The sequence below is a fragment of the Lissotriton helveticus genome, chromosome 1_1 (genome assembly GCF_964261635.1).
Source record: "Lissotriton helveticus chromosome 1_1, aLisHel1.1, whole genome shotgun sequence".
NCBI lineage: Eukaryota > Metazoa > Chordata > Amphibia > Caudata > Salamandridae > Lissotriton > Lissotriton helveticus.
This window is the reverse complement of record NC_136057.1, coordinates 2,109,962,369-2,109,981,885: the sequence shown is the minus strand read 5'-3', so window position 1 is coordinate 2,109,981,885 and position 19,517 is coordinate 2,109,962,369. Positions and strand designations below refer to the sequence as shown.

At 45.4% G+C, this 19,517-nt stretch overlaps 1 protein-coding gene across 2 annotated transcripts in view; it reads right to left on the bottom strand.

Moving 5' to 3' along the window:
* PKN2 (protein kinase N2) overlaps window positions 1-19,517 on the bottom strand; it is a 454,984-nt gene that overhangs the window by 145,844 nt on the left and 289,623 nt on the right. For both annotated transcript variants that reach the window (XM_078645957.1, XM_078645968.1), the window contains exons 12-15: window positions 14,149-14,269; window positions 13,329-13,465; window positions 10,507-10,582; window positions 10,322-10,413 (exon numbers count right to left, since the gene is read on the bottom strand). In XM_078645957.1, the coding sequence (XP_078502083.1) occupies window positions 10,322-10,413; window positions 10,507-10,582; window positions 13,329-13,465; window positions 14,149-14,269 (426 nt within the window). The remainder of the gene's footprint in view (window positions 1-10,321; window positions 10,414-10,506; window positions 10,583-13,328; window positions 13,466-14,148; window positions 14,270-19,517) is intronic.

Below are 19,517 nucleotides of genomic sequence, written 5' to 3'. Positions count from 1 at the left end.
AGTCAGCTGCACTTGGAGCAGGGTTTGAACCCGGGCATCCCTACCGGCACCGTAGGAGTCGAGCGACTCGAGATAAACAGATCAAAAGATCAAAAAAAGTTACGTCAAAAAGTGACTAAGGGGTAGAGCTTCTCCGGATCTGCGCTAGCTGGCGCGGAAAAAAGAAGAACTGACGTCAGCGCACGAGGGCAGTGTCTAAGTACTCCGGCGACGGCATTCCGGTGCCAATGACGCAGACGACGGACGCGAAGCTGTGGACGACGCCTACCGACGTGCAGGGGTATTGCTACGCAAAAGTTTCCGGATCTAGTCTGACGCCTGGGGATATTCTAAGGTAAGGAATCTATCACTAACGTGTCTTTTTCAGATCATTGACTTACAGGACCAGTCTTCAGGAGTTAAGTTAAGTTGTGGACAAGGTCCAAGAAAGCAGCAGTAGTACACCACCAGTGACTGGGTACAGGGTGCATATCAGCGTCGGGAGCCCAATGTGTTTCAATGGGGATCAGTCAGCGTAAAAAGAGGCTGCAGGCTCCGGCTAGGAAGCCAGCTGGACGGGAAGGGGGGGAGGGGGCTGGGGACGACGACACCTCTGGTCCTCTTCTCCATGGCCCAGGGGCGAAGGGTGCAGGGTTGTCCTTAGGAGTCAGGCTTTTCCTTACCGGAGCAGTTGCCGTTGAGGGGGCCTGAATGCAGAGGCAGCAGGGGATTTCGGGGAGTCCAGGAGGGGTGAAACCACAATGGACTCTAGGGCTGGGGAACCTTGCTGGCACCGTTGGCCCACTTCAACTAGGGCTGGAGGCGATAGATGCTGTGGTGGATTCTCTTTTGGAGATTCTTTAGAACAGGTCAGCTGTTCACAGGAGGTCTTCAGCTTTTTTCGAAGGCAGGCAGTCCTCCCAAGTTTCTGGAGCCACAGCTGCAGGAGTAATTGCAGGACTAATTGACTTTGGTGCTGTTTTTCCTGAGGGGTGCAGATAGGGCGGCAGGGTTGGTATCAGGTCAGCTGCTGCTTCTCAGCTTTTGCAGCTCTTCTGTGTCCTCTCTCTTCTTGAGTTACCAGGATCTGCTTCTCTGGTGCAAGGGGCTACTCTAAATACCGAATTTAGGGGGCGTTAGGGGAGTGTATGGTAGGAGCCAATGGGTTACTGATCCTTGGAGTCACTATGCTCCTATATGACCATTTCCTGTGGAAAGTAAAATAACCCTGTCCTACAATTGCTAAGTATGTTGTCACAAAGATGGCTACTTCTGAAAAATCATGTCCAGCTCACAGTAGCCCAACTTAGGGGTGGTACTGGAGGTATCACACCTACCTGATTAGCTAATTTTCCCATCTGTCCAGGTGCCAAGGGGGCTCTGGACTTGGGGGAGTGGAGTGGGGGAGGGTGCCCTCCTCTCCTGTGAGGGGAGCCTGATTTACATTCCAAAGACGGCAGCCTCTTTGAAGCTTGCCAGCCCTAGGAGGCTAATCAGCAGGTCTTCTAGTGGGAGCGGGCGTTACACCCTCTTCCCGGGCAGGTACTGTTCTAGGTCTCCTGAGAACAAAGTCCCTCACCATAGGAAGTCAGGGCAGCGTCTCAGGTGGCAGGCTGGCATAGAACCAGTCAGCAAGGACATCAGAAGCTGGTAGGTTTTCAGGGGGCATCTCTAGGGTGCCCTCTGAGTTCGTGTATTGGTGCATTCGATACTGGCATCAGTGTGGGTTTACCAATACGAGACGCTTGATACCAAACATCCCTCAGTGAAGCCATCATGTAGCTGGGGACTTCGTTTTCACCTGTGTCCAGCACATGCTTTAAAATGGCTAACCTGGCCACTTGTACTGGCAGTAATAGACTGACCAGCACTGGGGCATATCTGCTCATGAAGGTATGCCCTAACATGTGATATTCAGCACCCTGCCTTTGGGGCAGTTAGGTCTTCTGTAGGGGTGACTTACAAATATGACATGCAGTGGTAGGGGACATGGCGCAAAGGGATGTGTGACGGGTTTTCACTTTTGTCTGCACCGAGACCCACAGTCTGCAACAACAGTCTTGCATGTGCTTGGTGAGTGGTTTCTTAGGGTGGCACAATTCATGCTGCTGCCCTTAGGAACCCTCTTTAGCGCCTCAGGTCCTAGGTACCAGGGCTACCATTTACTAGGGTCTTGGAGAGTGCTAAAGGTTTTGCCAAATAGATAAACAATTGCACATTTTGGGGGAAGGACACTTGTAGTGGGGACCTGATTAGCAGTAACCCAGTACACTCCAGTCAAAGGTGCATCAAATACCAGGCAAAATGTGTGTGTGTGTGGGGGAGGGGGTACGGCAACAGGTACCCAGCTTCCTACATATCTTAAGTGCGATGGGTATGTCCATACGTGGGTCCCATGCTCACTGTGCCACTGGAACCAAGCTATGCCTGAATGAAGAGGCCCAATCAGAGGGAAACCAGTCTTGGGCTGCCTGTATTCGGATTTATGAAGGACCTGGCCAGGAGGAAGAAGACTGTTTTGCACATAGCTGGGTACAAACTGAGGGGGCATGATGTACAAAATAACAATGCACTGGGATGTGTCCAAGTAATTACCAGTGGCTGAGACTAATTCAAGCATTCCATCCATCACTATTGTCTATAATCCAATACAAAAATGGGAAGTAATCTCACTCCCTTTCTGAAGATCATAACATTGTGGAAATACATTCCTGAATTAATGTAGTGAAGGAGCAGTCTTCCTTTGTAAAGTGAATCAACTTCATTATAGCACGGTAAAGAGAATGCCTTTTCAAAAAATACGTCACATAGCAGATAAAACGTCAGCTGGAGGTAGCCATTGGTGGAGGCCTCACAAATTACTGGGTGATGGTTTATGAAGATAATCTAAGGTGAACACGCCCTAAAGAGAAAGTATGTTGAACTATGCACAAAAAACATAGAAAGCACATGAAGGAATATTATGGGTTCAACTACTTTTGATCAGACTTGTAAGCAAAAATGAATATAGATATCACTGAAAAATATACGTAATGCCTCTAAATTTTCTGTTAACGGATAAAAACAAGACTGAAATTGTGCCATAACCTCTACCTCACAGGTTAGAGAGAAAACCTATTTCAATATATGGCCTTAAATAACTATATACAAAGGATCCTTCAGTAGATAAAACAGCCAGGTTCTTCCTGTCAGCACACTGTCCTCATATTGGTCCTTAGTTTACTCAATAATTTTTATTTCTTCTATTTCCACCGTGTTTGCTGGGAAGCTGTTTCATTTAACCATCTCCAATCATGATACCTTTCATGACCTTCAGTTAAAGGAACACTTGTCTTATGCTTTTCACTATTTAAGGTATTTATATTGTGCAGATCTAGCCAGTAGGCAACAGAGAACTTAACATATAAAACGCCGAGGATAATACAAAATATACTGGCTTTTTACATTTAACATCACTGGTGAAGGACTTAATACAAGAGAAATGTAGAAAAGCATAACAAAAGAAATTGGTACGTACAATCCCCTTTTGCTCCTTTCTACTACCTCAAACAAATGGATTTTTTAACAACTCATTAAAAAACCTGCAGCTTAAATCATGCAGCAGGTTAGTCGCCCGTTTCTAGCCTTTTCTCTAGGACAGCAGAGCCTTCTTATTAAAAGTGGGATTAAAGAAAAGGGCCTCCAGGAGGAAACAAATGACTTAAGATTGCATTGAAGTAAAAGTAAAGCTTTTGTTTTTCTGTTGCCAGAAATGGACCAAACCTGTCTTGCAGTCCTTATTCTCTTCTCAAATATAAGGAGGCACCACAAGTCCCTCTTTTATGCAGGTTTCTAACCTTGAGCCCTTACCTACAGTGCCTTATTTTTTATACATACTCTTATTGTTGCATGGGACCAGAATATCACGGCCTAAATACGATCTAAAAAATGAGTGTCCTAAATATAATTAAAATTTTCAAAAATGTTGCCTCATTGGAGTTAATTGAATATCTACATCCAATTGAGCAATATTTTTGTAAATTATATTTAGAGCACAATATTTATGTCAGACAATATTTCATATTTTTGTTGTCTACATTCTGATCATTCTTTTTACTTTAATGTGACGTCTCACTTGGTGTTTTAGGTGGCAATCAGAGTAATCTCATTTCTAAAGCTTCTGGAGAGGCCATTTTTTTTTTATTAAACTTTTTATTAACTGCATAGAAAGAGACAGTAGTGTACATCACATTTTGAGCATTTTTCGCATTTCCGTACCAGACAAAAGCAAGGCTCAGCACATGAAATCACAAATACAAGCTTTACAGTGAGTAGGATTACATCATTTATGCAACATTACGAGTGGTTCGTCAACCCTGGTAGTCTCTGGGGGCTCACAGATATGTCCCCTGTACTCATTCCAGCTGGACCAAATACCAACCCACTTCTGTGGGCAGCCCCTCGCAACGTAGACTGTCTTTTCATGGAGCATGCACCAGTCCATGTCTTTTTTCCATGGATCAACCTTATGGGGCCTACCAGCCCCCCAGAGTCTAGCTACATTACGCTTTGCAATCACAAATCCAAGCGTAGCCCATGTTCTACCCGGTGTAGATAGATCGGTGGGTTCCCATATATTCAGCAGGCATCGTTTAGCCTCCACCCGTAATTCCACCCCTCATACCTTGCGCATGTTGCCAGTAGATCTGTATGAGAGGGCATTCCCACAGAATATGAAGAAACGACCCCGCCTCTCCGCATCCCCTCCAACAGAGCCCGTCAGAGCCACGGCCCATGAGTCGCAACCTCGTGCCTGAGATGTACACTTGGTGAAGTATTTTCAGTTGAACCAGACGGAATCTGGCCGATATAGCCACCTCCCTAGGGGATGCCAACGCTCCATTCCACTCCTCTTCATCAATTTCTAACCCGTCCGCCTCCCATTTTCTTTTGAGAGTGTGCAACAACTCAGGGGAGTTATTAACAATCTTCTTATATGTGAGGGAGATGGCGTGGTCAGGGACGTGACCGTCTAGCAGTCTGTCTTCCAGGGGGGAAGACGCTGGAGGAAGGGTCCCAGGGGGAATGTTGGATTGACGGGAGTGGCGAACCTGCAAGTACCGGTAAAATTCACTAGGGGCAAGCTCATAAGTCTGCTGGAGGTGCACGAATGATACAACCCCTTTGGAGCCCCATAGGTCTCGAATGTGGGAGATCCCAATCAAGTCCCAGTTTTGCAACCATTTTGTGCGGTGCAGGCTGCCCAGACGCTCAGAGGCCCACAATGGAGTGGACATAGTGATGGTATCTGCCCAGCCCAGCTTCTTTTGCACCACGTGCCAGAGTTGGACAGAGTGTTTGGTGGGCCCGGTGAGCGGAAACCTACCTGGTTTAGAGTAAAGCGCTCTCTCATAGTTCCCCCCCCCCCCCGGCAGCTGCCAACGGTCCATCCCGAACCCGGGTTCGTCATCATCACAATACGTGCCTTGGTTAATGGCGGAGAGGTGTGCAGCCCAATAATACTTGCGGATATCAGGTAACACAATACCCCCATCGATCCAGCCAAGCGTCAGCTTCTGAAGGGATATGCGGGGCGCTCCTGCCCATAGTAGCTCCCGGAGTGAGGCTTCAAGTGTCACAAAATAGGACTGTGGCTCCAGATCCGGATGATTCTGTAATGCATACAAGAATCTAGGCAGTGCCATCATCTTGAACAGCGACGCCCTACCTAAAAGGGACAGTGGGAGTTTGCGCCACGCGGCCGAGTCCCTCCGGAACCTCTGCAAGGGGGGGAGGGGGGGGAGGAGGTTCCTCTCATACCGGGTGCTCGCAATCTTGGAGACATATATCCCCAGGTACTTGAACCCGTCCTCAGCTAGCGTAATCGGGCAACCACTGGGTACAACGGGTGGGCCACCATGGAGGACATATAGGACCGATTTGCTCCAGTTTATACTGTAGCCTGAGTTATGCCCGAAGCTTGTGAAAATGTCCATGGCCACAATGAGAGATTTCCGAGGGCTAGTCAGATATAGAAGGATGTCGTCCGCGTATAGCGAGATTCTGTCCTCCCAGCCGTCTGCCCAACGGATTCCCTTTATGGAGACGTCTTGTCGGATCCAGGCCGCCAAGGGCTCCAGGGACAGAGCAAAAAGCAACGGCGAGAGTGGGCACCCCTGTCGTGTTCCCCTCTCCAAGGCAAACACCTCAGATAATTTGTTGTTAACAGAAACTTGGGCAAGTGGCTCAGAGTAAAGGAGGCAGACCCAGCCGATGAATTCGGGTCCAAAGCCCAGTTTCCGGAGGACCGCTATCATGTACGGCCATTCCAGAGTGTCGAAAGCCATGGCCGCGTCTAGGGACACCAGCACAGCGTCCTCTCGGAGAGTATGGCAGCGCCCTAACACTCCCTGCACTCTGCGGAGGTTAAGAGCGGTATTCCGATGTGGCATAAAACCCGACTGATCTGAGTGGACCATTGTCGACAAGACAGGTCGGAGCCTATTGGCTAGGACCTTGGCCAGGATCTTGGGTTCCGAATTTAGTAGGGAGATAGGCCTATAGGAGGCACATAGGTTTCTGGGTTTGCCGTCCTTCGGAATGGCAACTATGGTAGCTATTCGTTGATCTCTGGGTAGTATGCCCTGCTCTTTACTGTCCTCGCTCATCCACTTAAGGTATGGACTGAGGCCATCAGCTTTGATCTTATATAGCTCGATAAGGAGCCCGTTGGGTCCCATAGCCTTACCAGATCACAGATCACATATGGCCCTACTAAGCTCCTCCACCGAGATTGGGGCCTCCAATAGCTCCCTCTCCACCTCCGTAAAGGCAGGCATTCGGATGTCAGTCAGCAAGTCGACCGAGTCCTCCTCAGGCCGGTCAGATCCTTTACTGCACACCCGTCGGTAGTGTTTCTTAAACTCTTTAACCACCTCCCGGGGCTCTGTTACAACCGCTCCTGAGTCGGTCAAAATTTCCGCTACCACCTTCTGCGACTGCTGTTTTTTTTCCAGCCATGCAATAAGTTTGCCGGCCTTGTCTCCTTGATCGTAGATCCTACCATCCCTGTCTCTAAGGGTAGTGCGCGCAGCATCTGTGGCTCGCGCCTTGTATTCCGCTCGTTTAAGGCGCAGCCGGTGTGCCTCTTCCGGGTCATCACCAGCGAGCACCGATGCCTCAAGGGCATGCAAGTCACCCTCCACTCTGAGCATCTGTGCCTCCCGCTCTCTCCGGCGGCCAGCAATCACCGACAAGGCCTCCCCCCTCAACACCATCTTAAACGCCTCCCACAATATGACTGAGGACTCCACCGTGCCATCGTTTTCCTCAAAATAGCGGTCCATCACCATAGCAAGGGCCTTACGTGTATCCGGATTTCGGAGATGCCAGGCACTAATTGGAGCTACCCTGCCCTCTCGCTCATCTCGGACTGTAAGGTGGATCAGTAGAGGGGAGTGGTCTGATATACCACGTGCCAGATGGGTGTCCTCTCGGACAATCGTGCCGCACTGTAGAGGTGCAAAAACGTAATCCAAACGGGAGTAGGAGCTATGCGGACCCGATAAGAAGGTGTACTGCCTGTCGGCAGGATGTTTGAAGCGCCAGAGGTCCGTGAGGCCAAAAGTATCTGCAAAATCAGCGAGCCACAACTGGCCAGGGGGAAGGTCCCTCGGGATGCCTATCACAATGACCTGAGACCACTGCATTGAAGTCGCCACCAACAAAGAGCTGACCCTCTGGAAGGGGGAGGAGCAGTTTCCTCAAAGCCGGGAAAGACTGGGTTTGTATTCCCGGTGGGACATAGCAGGTCACCAGATTAACTCTGCCACCCTCCCATTGGCCTGACAGAGCTGCATATCTACCCAACAAATCTGTCTCGGTGTGGTCAATGAACAAGGGCAGGTTCCGGTGTACCATAATGCCAACCCCTCGGGAGGCAGAGGTGAAGCCAGCATGAAGAAAAAGGGAATAACCAAATCTATTAAGCGCATGACGTGTTTCCCAGGAGGTGGGTCTCCTGCAGGAGAATCACGTCCGGTGCGTGCCTTTTAAGGAATTGCAAGACTATTGTTCTCTTATGTTTGTCCCCCAGCCCGTTGACGTTCCAACTCAAAATTTTAAGGCTTTTATCCCACCCCATGTTGGTAGATATGTCGAAATGCGCGTAAGGCCTCGCTACCTCTGGCACCACACTGTAATACAATCATTTTCATCATGTGTGACAACACCAAACAAGCCCAACCCCCCCCCCCACTCCCCCGGCCCCCGCCCAACCACCCAGTCCAGACACCCCACCAGATCCCCCCCATTTCCTCCCCAAACAAGCCCCCCTCCCTGCATCCCTGCTCCGTAGGTTTACAACTACCCACATCCCCAATTAGCAGAGCGCCTTTCGCCCAGAACCCCAACCTAGAGTGGAGATAGGCTCCCCTCCTCTAACAAAGCTTTATGCCAAGGGGACCGTGCGTTGGCCCAAGCTCCAGCCGCCACTCACTCCCACCCTGAAACATCCTAGCGTACCATTCCAGCTTCCTAGCCAATGTCGCAATTGGGCAGTAGACAGGGTCCGGCCATAAACACAGTTCAACAATGTCTCAGCCTGCCCCAGAAAGTTACGCACCCCGTATTCAGTTACCTCAGGGGAGCAATACACACATCATCTCTAATCACATCACAGTACGTTATCGCCAGACGGCCCGCTACCTGCCGCCCGTTTGCTCCCCCCCAAAGAGAGGGCATGACCTCTATGTACAGGTTGCGAATATGTTACAGTTCGTAGAGGATCACTCCTGCTGGTCTACCATCGTTACTGCTCTTCTGCTTCATGGAGAATGTCCCCGCGAGGGCTGGCCGACCTCGACATCCAGGAGCGATGACTGCGTCCCCCCGCCTCCGACTGTCCAGTAGTCGATCCAGGTGAAGCAACCTGCGTGTCTCTCCAGCTACCGCCGTCCCGGCTGTCCGGATTTCTGGATGCCCCCTCGTCCAGCCAGCTCTGTACATCTGAGGGGTTAGTAAAAAATAGGGATCTGCCCCCGGCAATGACTGAGTTTAGCCGGGAAGATCATATACTTTATTCCCTTGTCACGCAATGCTGCTTTGACACCTGTAAAGGTACGGTGCTCCCTCTGTACCTGTAGCGTGAAGTCCGGGAAGAACCGGATAGTGGCATTCTCATATTGGAGGTCACCTGATAGCCTAGCCGCTTGTAGGATGGCGTCTCTATCTCGATAGTTCAAGACCTTCGCTATGGTGCCCCTGGCTTTGGCTTGGGGATGGGCGCCCGGTGCGCGCGCTCGATGGTAAAGATACGCGATAGGCGCTTAGGTTTCAAATGGTTGAGTATCAGGTCCTCAAGGAACAGCTCCACACAAGGCCCCTCCGTTTCCTCCGGAACGCCCACCACGCGTATATTGCTCCACCGAGCCCGCCCTTCCTGGTCCTCGAGCCTGAGGGCCGTCTGATGGTGTTGGTGGACTAGCTCATTTACACGGTTCTCCAATGTTTTTGTCGCAGTCCGAAGCTCCTTGAGTCCGTCTTCGTTGGCCCGGGCCCTGTCAGAAGTCTTGTTGAGGTCCGCTCGGAGGAGGTTAACCTCAATGGAGACTCTGTCTATCTTAGTCTCCAGATTTATGCCCAGGGACTGTATAGCCGCCATGATAGAGGCCAGCGATGGCTACCGAGAGGCAGCAGCCTCGGCCGTCACACCACCCGTCGGGGGGTCCCTTTGTGGACCGCATATTTGTCTAGTTTGTTGGATTGTGTGGGGACAGTAGATTTGGGCCTCATGATGGCGGGACGCGCCCCTGTCGCGCGGCGGTCTCAAGGCAGTCCAGTGCTTGCAGGAGGTCCAGTCCCCTCGCAGCCAGAACAGATGATCGCTGACGGAAGGCCCAAGCGCCCCGGCCCAGCTGAGCGCCACTGTATGCAGCCCAGAAGCAGCACACCACTGGCCCCGACCCGGGCCAAGTCAGGAAGCGACCCACCACTGCCTCTCGAGACCCCCCACTAGGTACCACACGCAGTAACTCAAAATTTTATGTGACATTGCCTTTTAACAATCTCATTTCAAAGCCCACTAGTCGCATTAAAGAAAGCAATCGTGTTAACTGGGTCAACTATAATTACACAATAACCGAAAATTAGCTAAACTTTATTTCTTTAATTAGGATTAACAATACTGCCTCTCCAAGTGATTTTGGGGAACCACGTATTTTTAGTATGCCAACTTTTCAATGTGCTTGATGCTCTCTGATCAGCACACTCCTACATATCTCATTTACTCTCTGAGTTGCCGGCAAACAATTTGTTCTCACTTTGCAATATTTAACACCATTTCTACTGCTAAACTTCAACTGACCTGTCAACCTCATCCCGAGCAACAATGTCTCCCTTCTTCAAAGCTTTAATTGCAAACATCTCATTTGTATTCTTGTATTCAACCAGCAATACCTGAAACATATGAGACATATAAAAGATGTATGAATTAATTAGGCTTGATTTTCACATCTTATGAATGAAAAACGTTCCTGACTCAATACGTACTTTCCCAAAATGACCCCTGCCCAATACGGCACAACATCTGAAGTCTTGAAGGCTGAACTGGAACCTCTGCTGTATTCTGAAAACAAAATACCCAAAAATGAGAACCTGTTAAATTACAAATATTCTTTTTCTTTAATATGGCAGCCAGCAAAAGTGTATACCAAAATCAGGGTTCATTTAAGTAGACAAAGTAATAACGCTCTAGATTGCAGGATATCTGGACAAAAAATAGCTTGCGGCTTGCCTGGAGGAGGGTGATAGACTGAAGGCAAAACCAAGAATCCAGGCCAAACGGTACATGGAAGCCAGTGCACAAAACAAACATAAATGCAGATGAGCCTGTGGACCCTTAATAGGTGCTAAACATTAATGGCAATGGGCAAGTAGTCACCATTCACTCTTAACGACTCTTACAGACGTCCCCAAACGAGGGCCTACCCTAGATGACCACTTAAAAATAGAATAAACATTGGAGTAATGGAGCAGACTCTCTCAGAAAGGCATATGTCAAATGCATTAGGTAACTTACCATTTCCATCTTCTCCAACAATAGAAGATCAACCCTCTCTCCATTAGGCACAGGCCGTCTTTGATTGGGGTAGACGTTTTATGTTTGGGTTATGACTCTACATAATCTAGTGGCTCACAAAAATTGTCTTGCAGCTGCAGTCCATCAACAAGAAGTAAAGACAGCTGTGAGGCCCATCCTTAAATTTAACCCTAAAAACATATTTCCATTACTGGGCATCCTTCTCTGGCTCAGTTGCGTTGGTTTTAAGATACTGTGTCAGATTTAACCAACCAGACACAAACCGAATTCACTGATATCTGAGAGATAAACAAGTTAGTTCTTACCTTTGGTAACGCTTTACCGGTGGATATTCGAACCGTAAATTGTTCACCTTGTGAATACCCACAGGCACCAGACTGGATCTGGAAAATTTTAGAGCAATTCCCTCACGCTCCAATAGGTGAATTCATGTGGTTCTGTGTTGACTCAGTCCAGCCCCAGCAGTGATGTCAGAGCCACATACAATTTCCACTCCTGGGTACAATCGTGAGATTCTTTCTGAAACTTGTCCATGCGGTTGGATGCTTAGCCACTAGCTGATCCAATATTCCAGTGAGAGTATCTCTAAACTATGACCTTTTTAAAATGGAGAAAAACCATTCCACCCAATGGGGAAGTGAGAGGGTCAGTGAGGAATCTGCGGTCTGATAGAGCATCCACCAGAAAAGGCATCACTGATGGTAAATAGCTTGTTCTTCTAATAGATAAATCTAACCAAAGATTTCACATCTTATGAGATACCAAAGCAGTATTTCCAAGGAGTTGAGTGTTAAATGGCTCAGACCAAAATGTCCCTGCGGATAGAACTGGCATAGTGCCTGTTTCGATGGACCTGTAAATCAAGATTAGAAATGCTTCTTGAAAGTGTGAACTGAACTCCCAACCCGTTGTAGCCTGACACATCTAAGACAGGCACTCCACAAGCCAATCCAGCTGTAGCAGACTTGGCCCTGGTGCAATTAGCCTTCAAGCCTTTTGTGGAATGCCTCTTACCCAGTGCATAGCTGAAGTTGATGCAGATGACTACCCATCTTTATTTTTTTCTGCATAGCTTTACCCTTCTTTGCTCCTGCTAACGCCACAAAAAGCTTATCATCCACCCAATGGTCCTTGGTGGAACTGATGTAAAATCTCAAGGCTCTTTTGGGGTCCAAAGAATGGAATCTCTCTCTCTTCCAAGGCATCCAGAGGGAGCTGGCAGAGTGCCAATGATATGCAACATGGCCTCCTTGAAGGCTTCCAGCTCTGTTCCTACTTTTCCAACTGGCTAAGAAACTCGAGTAGCATCAGGACAAGTTGGGGAGGCGATTCTTTCATAGGAATTTGTGACTAAGAAGTAGCTAAGCAACCATGCAACATTTCAGAATGGGATGTGGATAAGTCCCACTTCGACAACTTTTGCATCTTTCTTGATTTGGGTTTACCCTGGAGTGGTACGACGATCTGTCGAGAGAACAGTCTTGAGAGAGGGAACTTTACCACGTCCTCTGCTTAGATCATGAACAATTTTTCCTCGCTTTCTGACTATGTTCCGCAACAAAGTTTGGCTTTGCATTCCTGAATCAGTCATCACAAGAGTTGGAGTAGTCTGTTAAGCGGAGGCACTAGAGACATTCCTAGTGACGGCTATAAGTTTAAACCTTGTCTTTCCAGGGGTGACATCCCCCGTGCACACTATATACATTTTTATTTGAATGCTTTCTGCCAAGACAAAAGACTGAGGGGATGAACTCTGAATCTGCGTTGGAAGGTGCAGGATAAAGGGTGCAGAGGTGCCCATTATATGTGTCTATGACGTCACTTCTGGGGAGGGACAAAATCAAAGCTGACACAACCTACCAGCATGTGAGATAACTGGTAAAACATGTTCTGGATCCAGTATGGCCCCTGGTGGTATTCACAAGGTGAAGAATCTGCAGTTAGAAGTATCCAGCAGTATCTTGAGACAGACATATGAATCAAAGCCTTTTCAATTAGACAGTTTGGAACACATCTGAAGAAGATATTTAGCACTCTAATTAGCACTCAAAGGTATACCAGTTGGGAACATTCTACTACTAACCCCAAAACAAATGGACACCATTGTTAGTAGTGGCAAAAAAACTAATGTTTCCCCTCTCAAAGCTGAATGCAAATGTTAACTATGGTGACTCAGCTTGCTGGTCCCTGCTTATGGTACTCTGGTGCTACGTTGCCATAATACACCTTTGTTCTGAAGTGGACTTGGCCATAACCTAAATCAAATACATACCTTTGATCCTCTGTTTCCTGGCCATTGTTGAACTCTAGTTCAGGCTGTAAAATGTTAGGCTCCTGCAAGACTTCCATTTGCGGCCTTGAAATAATACTGTTTCGTTCATTTTCAAACTCAAAAGATTGTTCAGAATCCTAGAAAAAAAACACAAGGTGTCCAAATTCAAAATCTGAGTAGCTTTAAGCACCCTAGTGATTTCTTACAGTTGAAATCCCAATTCACTGAAAAAGTTTCAACAGGGAATGCTTAACCAGCAATAGACTTTGCTAACTAGCTAATGGATGGATTCAATACCCACAAGCCACACTTCCGGGCATGCTATTTAGCATAACATGGCTGGTGTAGTCTAGCTTAGCTTGTAATGCTATTCCTCTTAGCTTGTAATGCTATTCCTCTTTAGTCCTTTAAGTGTATAGGCAAGATATGCTGTGACTGTTATACTAGTCATTAAATAAAAATTCAAAAATACTGAACCTTTTAATATTTGCTTGTGTTCTGATAAGGAAGAAAGGTAAGCTACAAGTGTATCGCATCAGAAAGCGACACAATGGTATAGCATACACTTAGGACACATTTTACCCAACAACTCAGAAGTGCATCTTTACTTTCCCAAAGCAATACTTTGCAATTTTTTAGAGGAACGATATTAAGAACAGCATAAGCAGGCTGTCACAAATATACCTTGCTGTGGTTTCAATTATTTTTCAATGCTTATAGCTTTCCATTCAATATTAAACTATTTCACATCAATCACACAAGTGTATTTTTATTCATATAAAATAAACTTTAGAGTATATGACGACACACTGTCACTAACCTCTACTGGCGAGTCTGGAAGCTTTACTTCATTAGGAGGTAGGCAGATCTCACTAGGAGTTGCTGGAGTAGCTGGAGGATCTGGTTCGAACTCAAAACGCAGTTTGGGAAATGGCGAGCCACTGAAGAGAAAAATTTTGAATTTAAATATTCATGGGTTGTTAAATATTATTTAGTAAAGCAAATCTATCTTCAAATTAGAAACAGGTTTCAAAAGTAAATTTCATAGATGTTTTTGCCTATTGTGAGAAATATACAGGCTAAAATATATGATGTTCCTTATTTATTTCAGTGTACAATCAGAGTAACAGGGAATAGAAGCACATTTTCCATTGCTGCAGTCCAAACATAAAGATTGGATTCTAGGCCTTGTTATTCCATGACTGCAAGTGTATACAGCAGAATGCAATGAGTGAACAATAGCATTCAGAATTCCATTCAAAATAAATTACAAAATGACTAAACTAACATTGTAACACAATGTAAAAAGCAGCGGCTAATATGTAATATGATTCTTCAAGTACTGATTGTGTAGAAACATGGATGGTTATGGTCAAATAGAACAGTAGTTCTTAACCTGTGGTCCAAGGACTCTTGAGGGTCCGCTAGGCCTACTCAGGGGGTAAGCGAATGTGTTACCGAATTAAGTAATATTAAAATAAATGCATTAAAATTATATGAATAAACTATACACAAAGAACAATTGAATATGTGGAAAAAAAATCTATATTTGATTTGGAATTTAAAAAAAATTATTAAATATTTGAGCATTTGTTTAGTGTGTACTTGTTTTTGTATTTTTCTCTATTGTTTTTAAATTCAAGCCATAGAAATTGCTTTGGGCGGGGGTCCCCAGCTTCCAATAATGACTTAGTTGGGGACCCCGCATTCCAGTAATGATTCAGTGAGTGTCCACAGAAGTCAAATAGTTAAGAACTGCTTAAATAGGCCATTTGCAACTGGTGGTGGAACAAAATGAATTGCAATGCATTTTTTATTTGGCGATCAAACAAGGTGTGTGAATGTTGTGTGCCTCATAATTAATAAGTGTGACGTTTTGTGTATGAAACCTACAGTCCTATTCAGATAATGCATTCATGTGTAATGTAATAGCAATTAGGGTCTTAAGAAAATGCTGTATTCAACTAAAATGATATAATAAATTGCTTGGTCTTCATTTTTGTCAGAATCGAATGGAGGTTCAGTGCATGTAAAACGTTATAAGGAGTGATTTCACTGCTTTTATCTGTACTGTGCAAAGTAGATAACCTGTGCATATCTCAGGAGAATATGCCTTTTGCGACCATTCACTATATGACAAATGTTTAATAAAGCAATGCTTAAAAAAGAAGATATTCTCAGTGTTGTCCAACAACAACTAAAATAACAAAATCTAGTGTCCTTCTGCATGTGGGGAAAAACGGCCTTGACCAGGAACATACCAAGTGGAAAAGGGTCAAGAATAGCGGATTGAAGAATCATGGCCTTGCCAGTGTCGCTCGAAGATGTCCTCTTTTATGGACACTTGAAACTCATTTCCAGAATGACCAGAGACTAATGCCATGTAATTCTGTCTGAGTATGTTAGCGAGGCAGCAATTCAATCCATTTTATGAGAATGAATAATGCAGTCCGGACACACTTAATTTGTCCATGAGCTGTGATCGTTAAACAGTTCGGGAAATCACAGCTTTAGTGGGTCTTATAGACGGCAGAGTTAGATACTTCGATAAAACATTGTACAGTAAACTAATTTGTAATGTTTTGTAGAGCGCATGGCTGCCCGAAGGTTTTCCTGTGCTCGGGAGTGCTGAAGTCAGAGCGGAGCCCACTAGTGAATTAGAGGAAGCAGCCAGGTCTTGAGTTTTTATCCTAAAGGAGGGTTCATTTTGCAGTGATCTCAGACCAAGTGGGAGCTCATTCCACAGTTTCCGTACAAGGTGTGCAAATTATCTTCCTCCCCATCTTGTCCTTTTGACTCTAGTTGTGCTGAGGAGGTGTAGGTTAGAGGACCTTTAAAGTCTAGTGGGAGCATAAGTAGATATCAGATTTCTGAGCTTTACTGGACCTTTATTATTTAAATCCCTGTGTGCTACACATAGGGATTTGAACTTGATTCTTGCAGCGATCAGCAGCCAATGGAGCTGATTAAGGGACTCTCTTTCAGATACGTAGCTAGGGACCATTAACAGGAGCCTTGCTGCCGCATTCTGCACAACCGGAAGTCTCTTTATAACTTATTTAGGCGAAACTAGGTAAAGAGGTGCCATAGTCCAGGCAGGAGACTATGAGGGACAGAATTACGTTTTTTTCTTAACTGATCTGGGATCAGTGCTAGTTTCTTTCTGATCATTCTTAGTAGCCCTAAGAAGATTCCAGACAGTTTGTTTGCTTGGTAATCCATTCCAATGGTACTATCCATCCAAATACCTAAATTTTGTATAACAGGATTGGGATAAAGGGGATTATTCATACAGGTTGGCCAACTATTCAGTGATCTGGATATGGCCAGGTTACCCAATATCATTAGTTCTGTCTAATCTCCGTTTAGCTTTAGGCAACAGTTCCACATTCAGTGGACCACTTGTTGGTTTCCTTGATTGGGACCATTAGACAGAGAGACAATCAGCTGGCTGTCATCTGCATAGGAGACAGGCGAAATGCCTACCTCCTGCACTAAGGTGGCAAGCTGTTGAATGTATATGTTAAACAGCGTAGGGCTGAGTGATGAGCCCTGTGGCACACCACATTTACTTGGCAGGCTGTCTGAGAAGCAGTCTTCTTCCATAACTTAAGATCGGTCTTCCAGAAAAGAGATAAGCCAGTCCATCGCTTTATCCTGGATTCCTACTACCCTTAGTATATCTTTTTGGATGGCATGATTAAGGGTGTCAAATGCAGCACTTAGATTGAGCAATATAATGGCGGCAGATCCTCCGTTGTCTAAAAGGGCTTTGAGCTACTCTGTCACCACTAGAAGAGCTAATTCCGTCCTATGCTGAGCACAAAAGCCCATCTGGGTGGAGGTGAGAATGTTATTCTCCTCCAGATAGTTGGCTAATGTACGATTGACATGTTTCTCCAGGAGTTTGCCGGGAAAAGGAAGTAATGAGATGAGTCGCAGATTACCATGTATAGTTCGATCAAGATGGGGTTTTTTCAGTATAGGTCTGATTACAGCATGCTTCCAGTGTTTTGGAACCAGACCAGTATATAGGTAGTTATTGAATAGCACCATTCGTGAGGGAAGAATAACATCTGTCACTTTGAGTAGGGCATGACTTTCCGGATGTGGTTGACCTTATCAGCTTGAGAATAGCTTCTTCGTTGAGCCTGGGAAATTGTGATAAGAGTTGGAGCGGATTCTCTGACCTTAATTACCTCTTACTTACCTCCACTCTAAATTGTAGTCCAGTTTGCATTTTGCGATTCTTTACACTAAGGGGATTGCTCCCCAGAGTTTGCAATTCTAGTGACTTTAGAGCTTACTTACAGAGAATACACTTCATCGAAACCAAGTAGCTATTCTGATGAGATCAGCATATGTGAAATGTCGTGACTAAGAGTGGCTTGTTGAGACTAATTATGAAAAACGTACAGAGACTGAGCTCCAATGAATGGAAGTGGCTCAATAAAGTGAAGATACTCCACGCACACAATAGAGAAAAGAAATACAAGTGACCAGCTGATGTTTGGAGAATTGAACAGAGAAAAGGGTTGAATGGTAGTGCTGACCAGGGGAAACAAATGCTTTCCAGTGTCACTGTCAACATAATTTTGATGACTTTTATTCTACTATGCAACTGAGTGTCAAAGAAAGAGAAAACAGTCAGTTAATCATTTAAGGAAAACTCTTTTAAAGGCATGTAACTAAATTGGAAAGGATAATATGGGTTGACTTTTTTTGCTTAAGTAGAAGGTTCTGCTGAGCAGTACACAGGTTTCTGAGATCCATGTGTGAAGATCCGTCTCATTCTAATCACCAATTAGTTTTAGAGGTGGCTTACAGCTTAGGTCAGGGAAGCCCATGCCATATGGTTAGGAGGAGAGAACTTCATTTTACTAAAGCCAATCTTTTGGTGGTGACAAGATTTTGCAAGTCAAGGGTTGGAAGTTTCAGGTTCTCTATGTTAGCTCTGGATGCTTGGAATGTTCTCCCATTGCACATTCAATTAATCACCGAATTATACAAATTCAGACATGCTTTAAAAATCTTGCTCTTTAAGAAAGCAATTGAATTGCGCTTCAAATTTTTGGCATACGGTCCAGAGTTCTGATTTCTCTCTTGGGTCTATTTAGCACCTTGGTACTTTTGGGTGAATGAGCACTCTATAAATACTGCATAACATAACATCTACCCAAGATTGATTCTACATAATATTAGTATGAATATAATGACGCTCAATGTACCCAATACATCACTATTTAGACAAACAAATTGACATGGACCTAGGACACTTGAACTGGTAGACGTCCATGGTTTAAGGTAAAGTAGATAGATTCTGTCTGTGTGAGTAGTTGTGAAAGTTTGAGATTGTGATGTAAAAATGTACTGTGTGCATATGCGCGCGTGCATGTATATTTATTAAGCATGCAATGAGCCCTACTTGTTTTGAATTCCTGAAAATCCAATGGAAAAGGATATATTCAGCAAGGAATTAACTTTGCAAGTTAGTCCGCGCTATCCTTCAAGGGCATATGCAAGCTCTCAAATAGCAGCCTTTGAATTTGAATTGCAACTTTTAATGATGAAAAGTAGAGGCATTGACTTTCACTCTACTGCACCAAGGATCTCAAATGGATAAACTCAAAAAGGCTTAACCAGTCTGGGATTACCCATCATTTAGAGTAGTATATTCTATTTGGTGCATCCTCTCAACAAGCCACAGCTGACAGTAAAACAGTGAATAAATTCAACTCGGGGTATAACCCATAAAGTTTACTACACATCCCGAAGAAATGGATTTCTAACCATACATCTGTTGCAACATCAATGCCTCTTTCCAGCCAAGAAGAGCATGCTGAAAGGTCTGTGGTTTGTATGATGTTAAATTTTGCACAGGTTGAAATGATCCAGAAGTACTACTGACTAGGGTAGAGATCGAAATGAGCAACCTGGGGGCAAATACTTAATCATGCACTGTTGCAAGGCGCTTTCAGACAAAAGAAAAGTTTTTCACACCAGTTGGGGAACTGACTGTATTGTGAGCAGGAATAGAAATAGTCTCTTTAAAAAGATAGCATGTTCCTAGGTCTTAGAAAGGATCGTGCACAGAGTTTTCAGTTTTTTTGTTAACAAAATCCCTGCGGCCAACCCATGCATCAACAATCCTATCCCAATCTTATGGTGTTTTTTCCAACATTTCCTGTA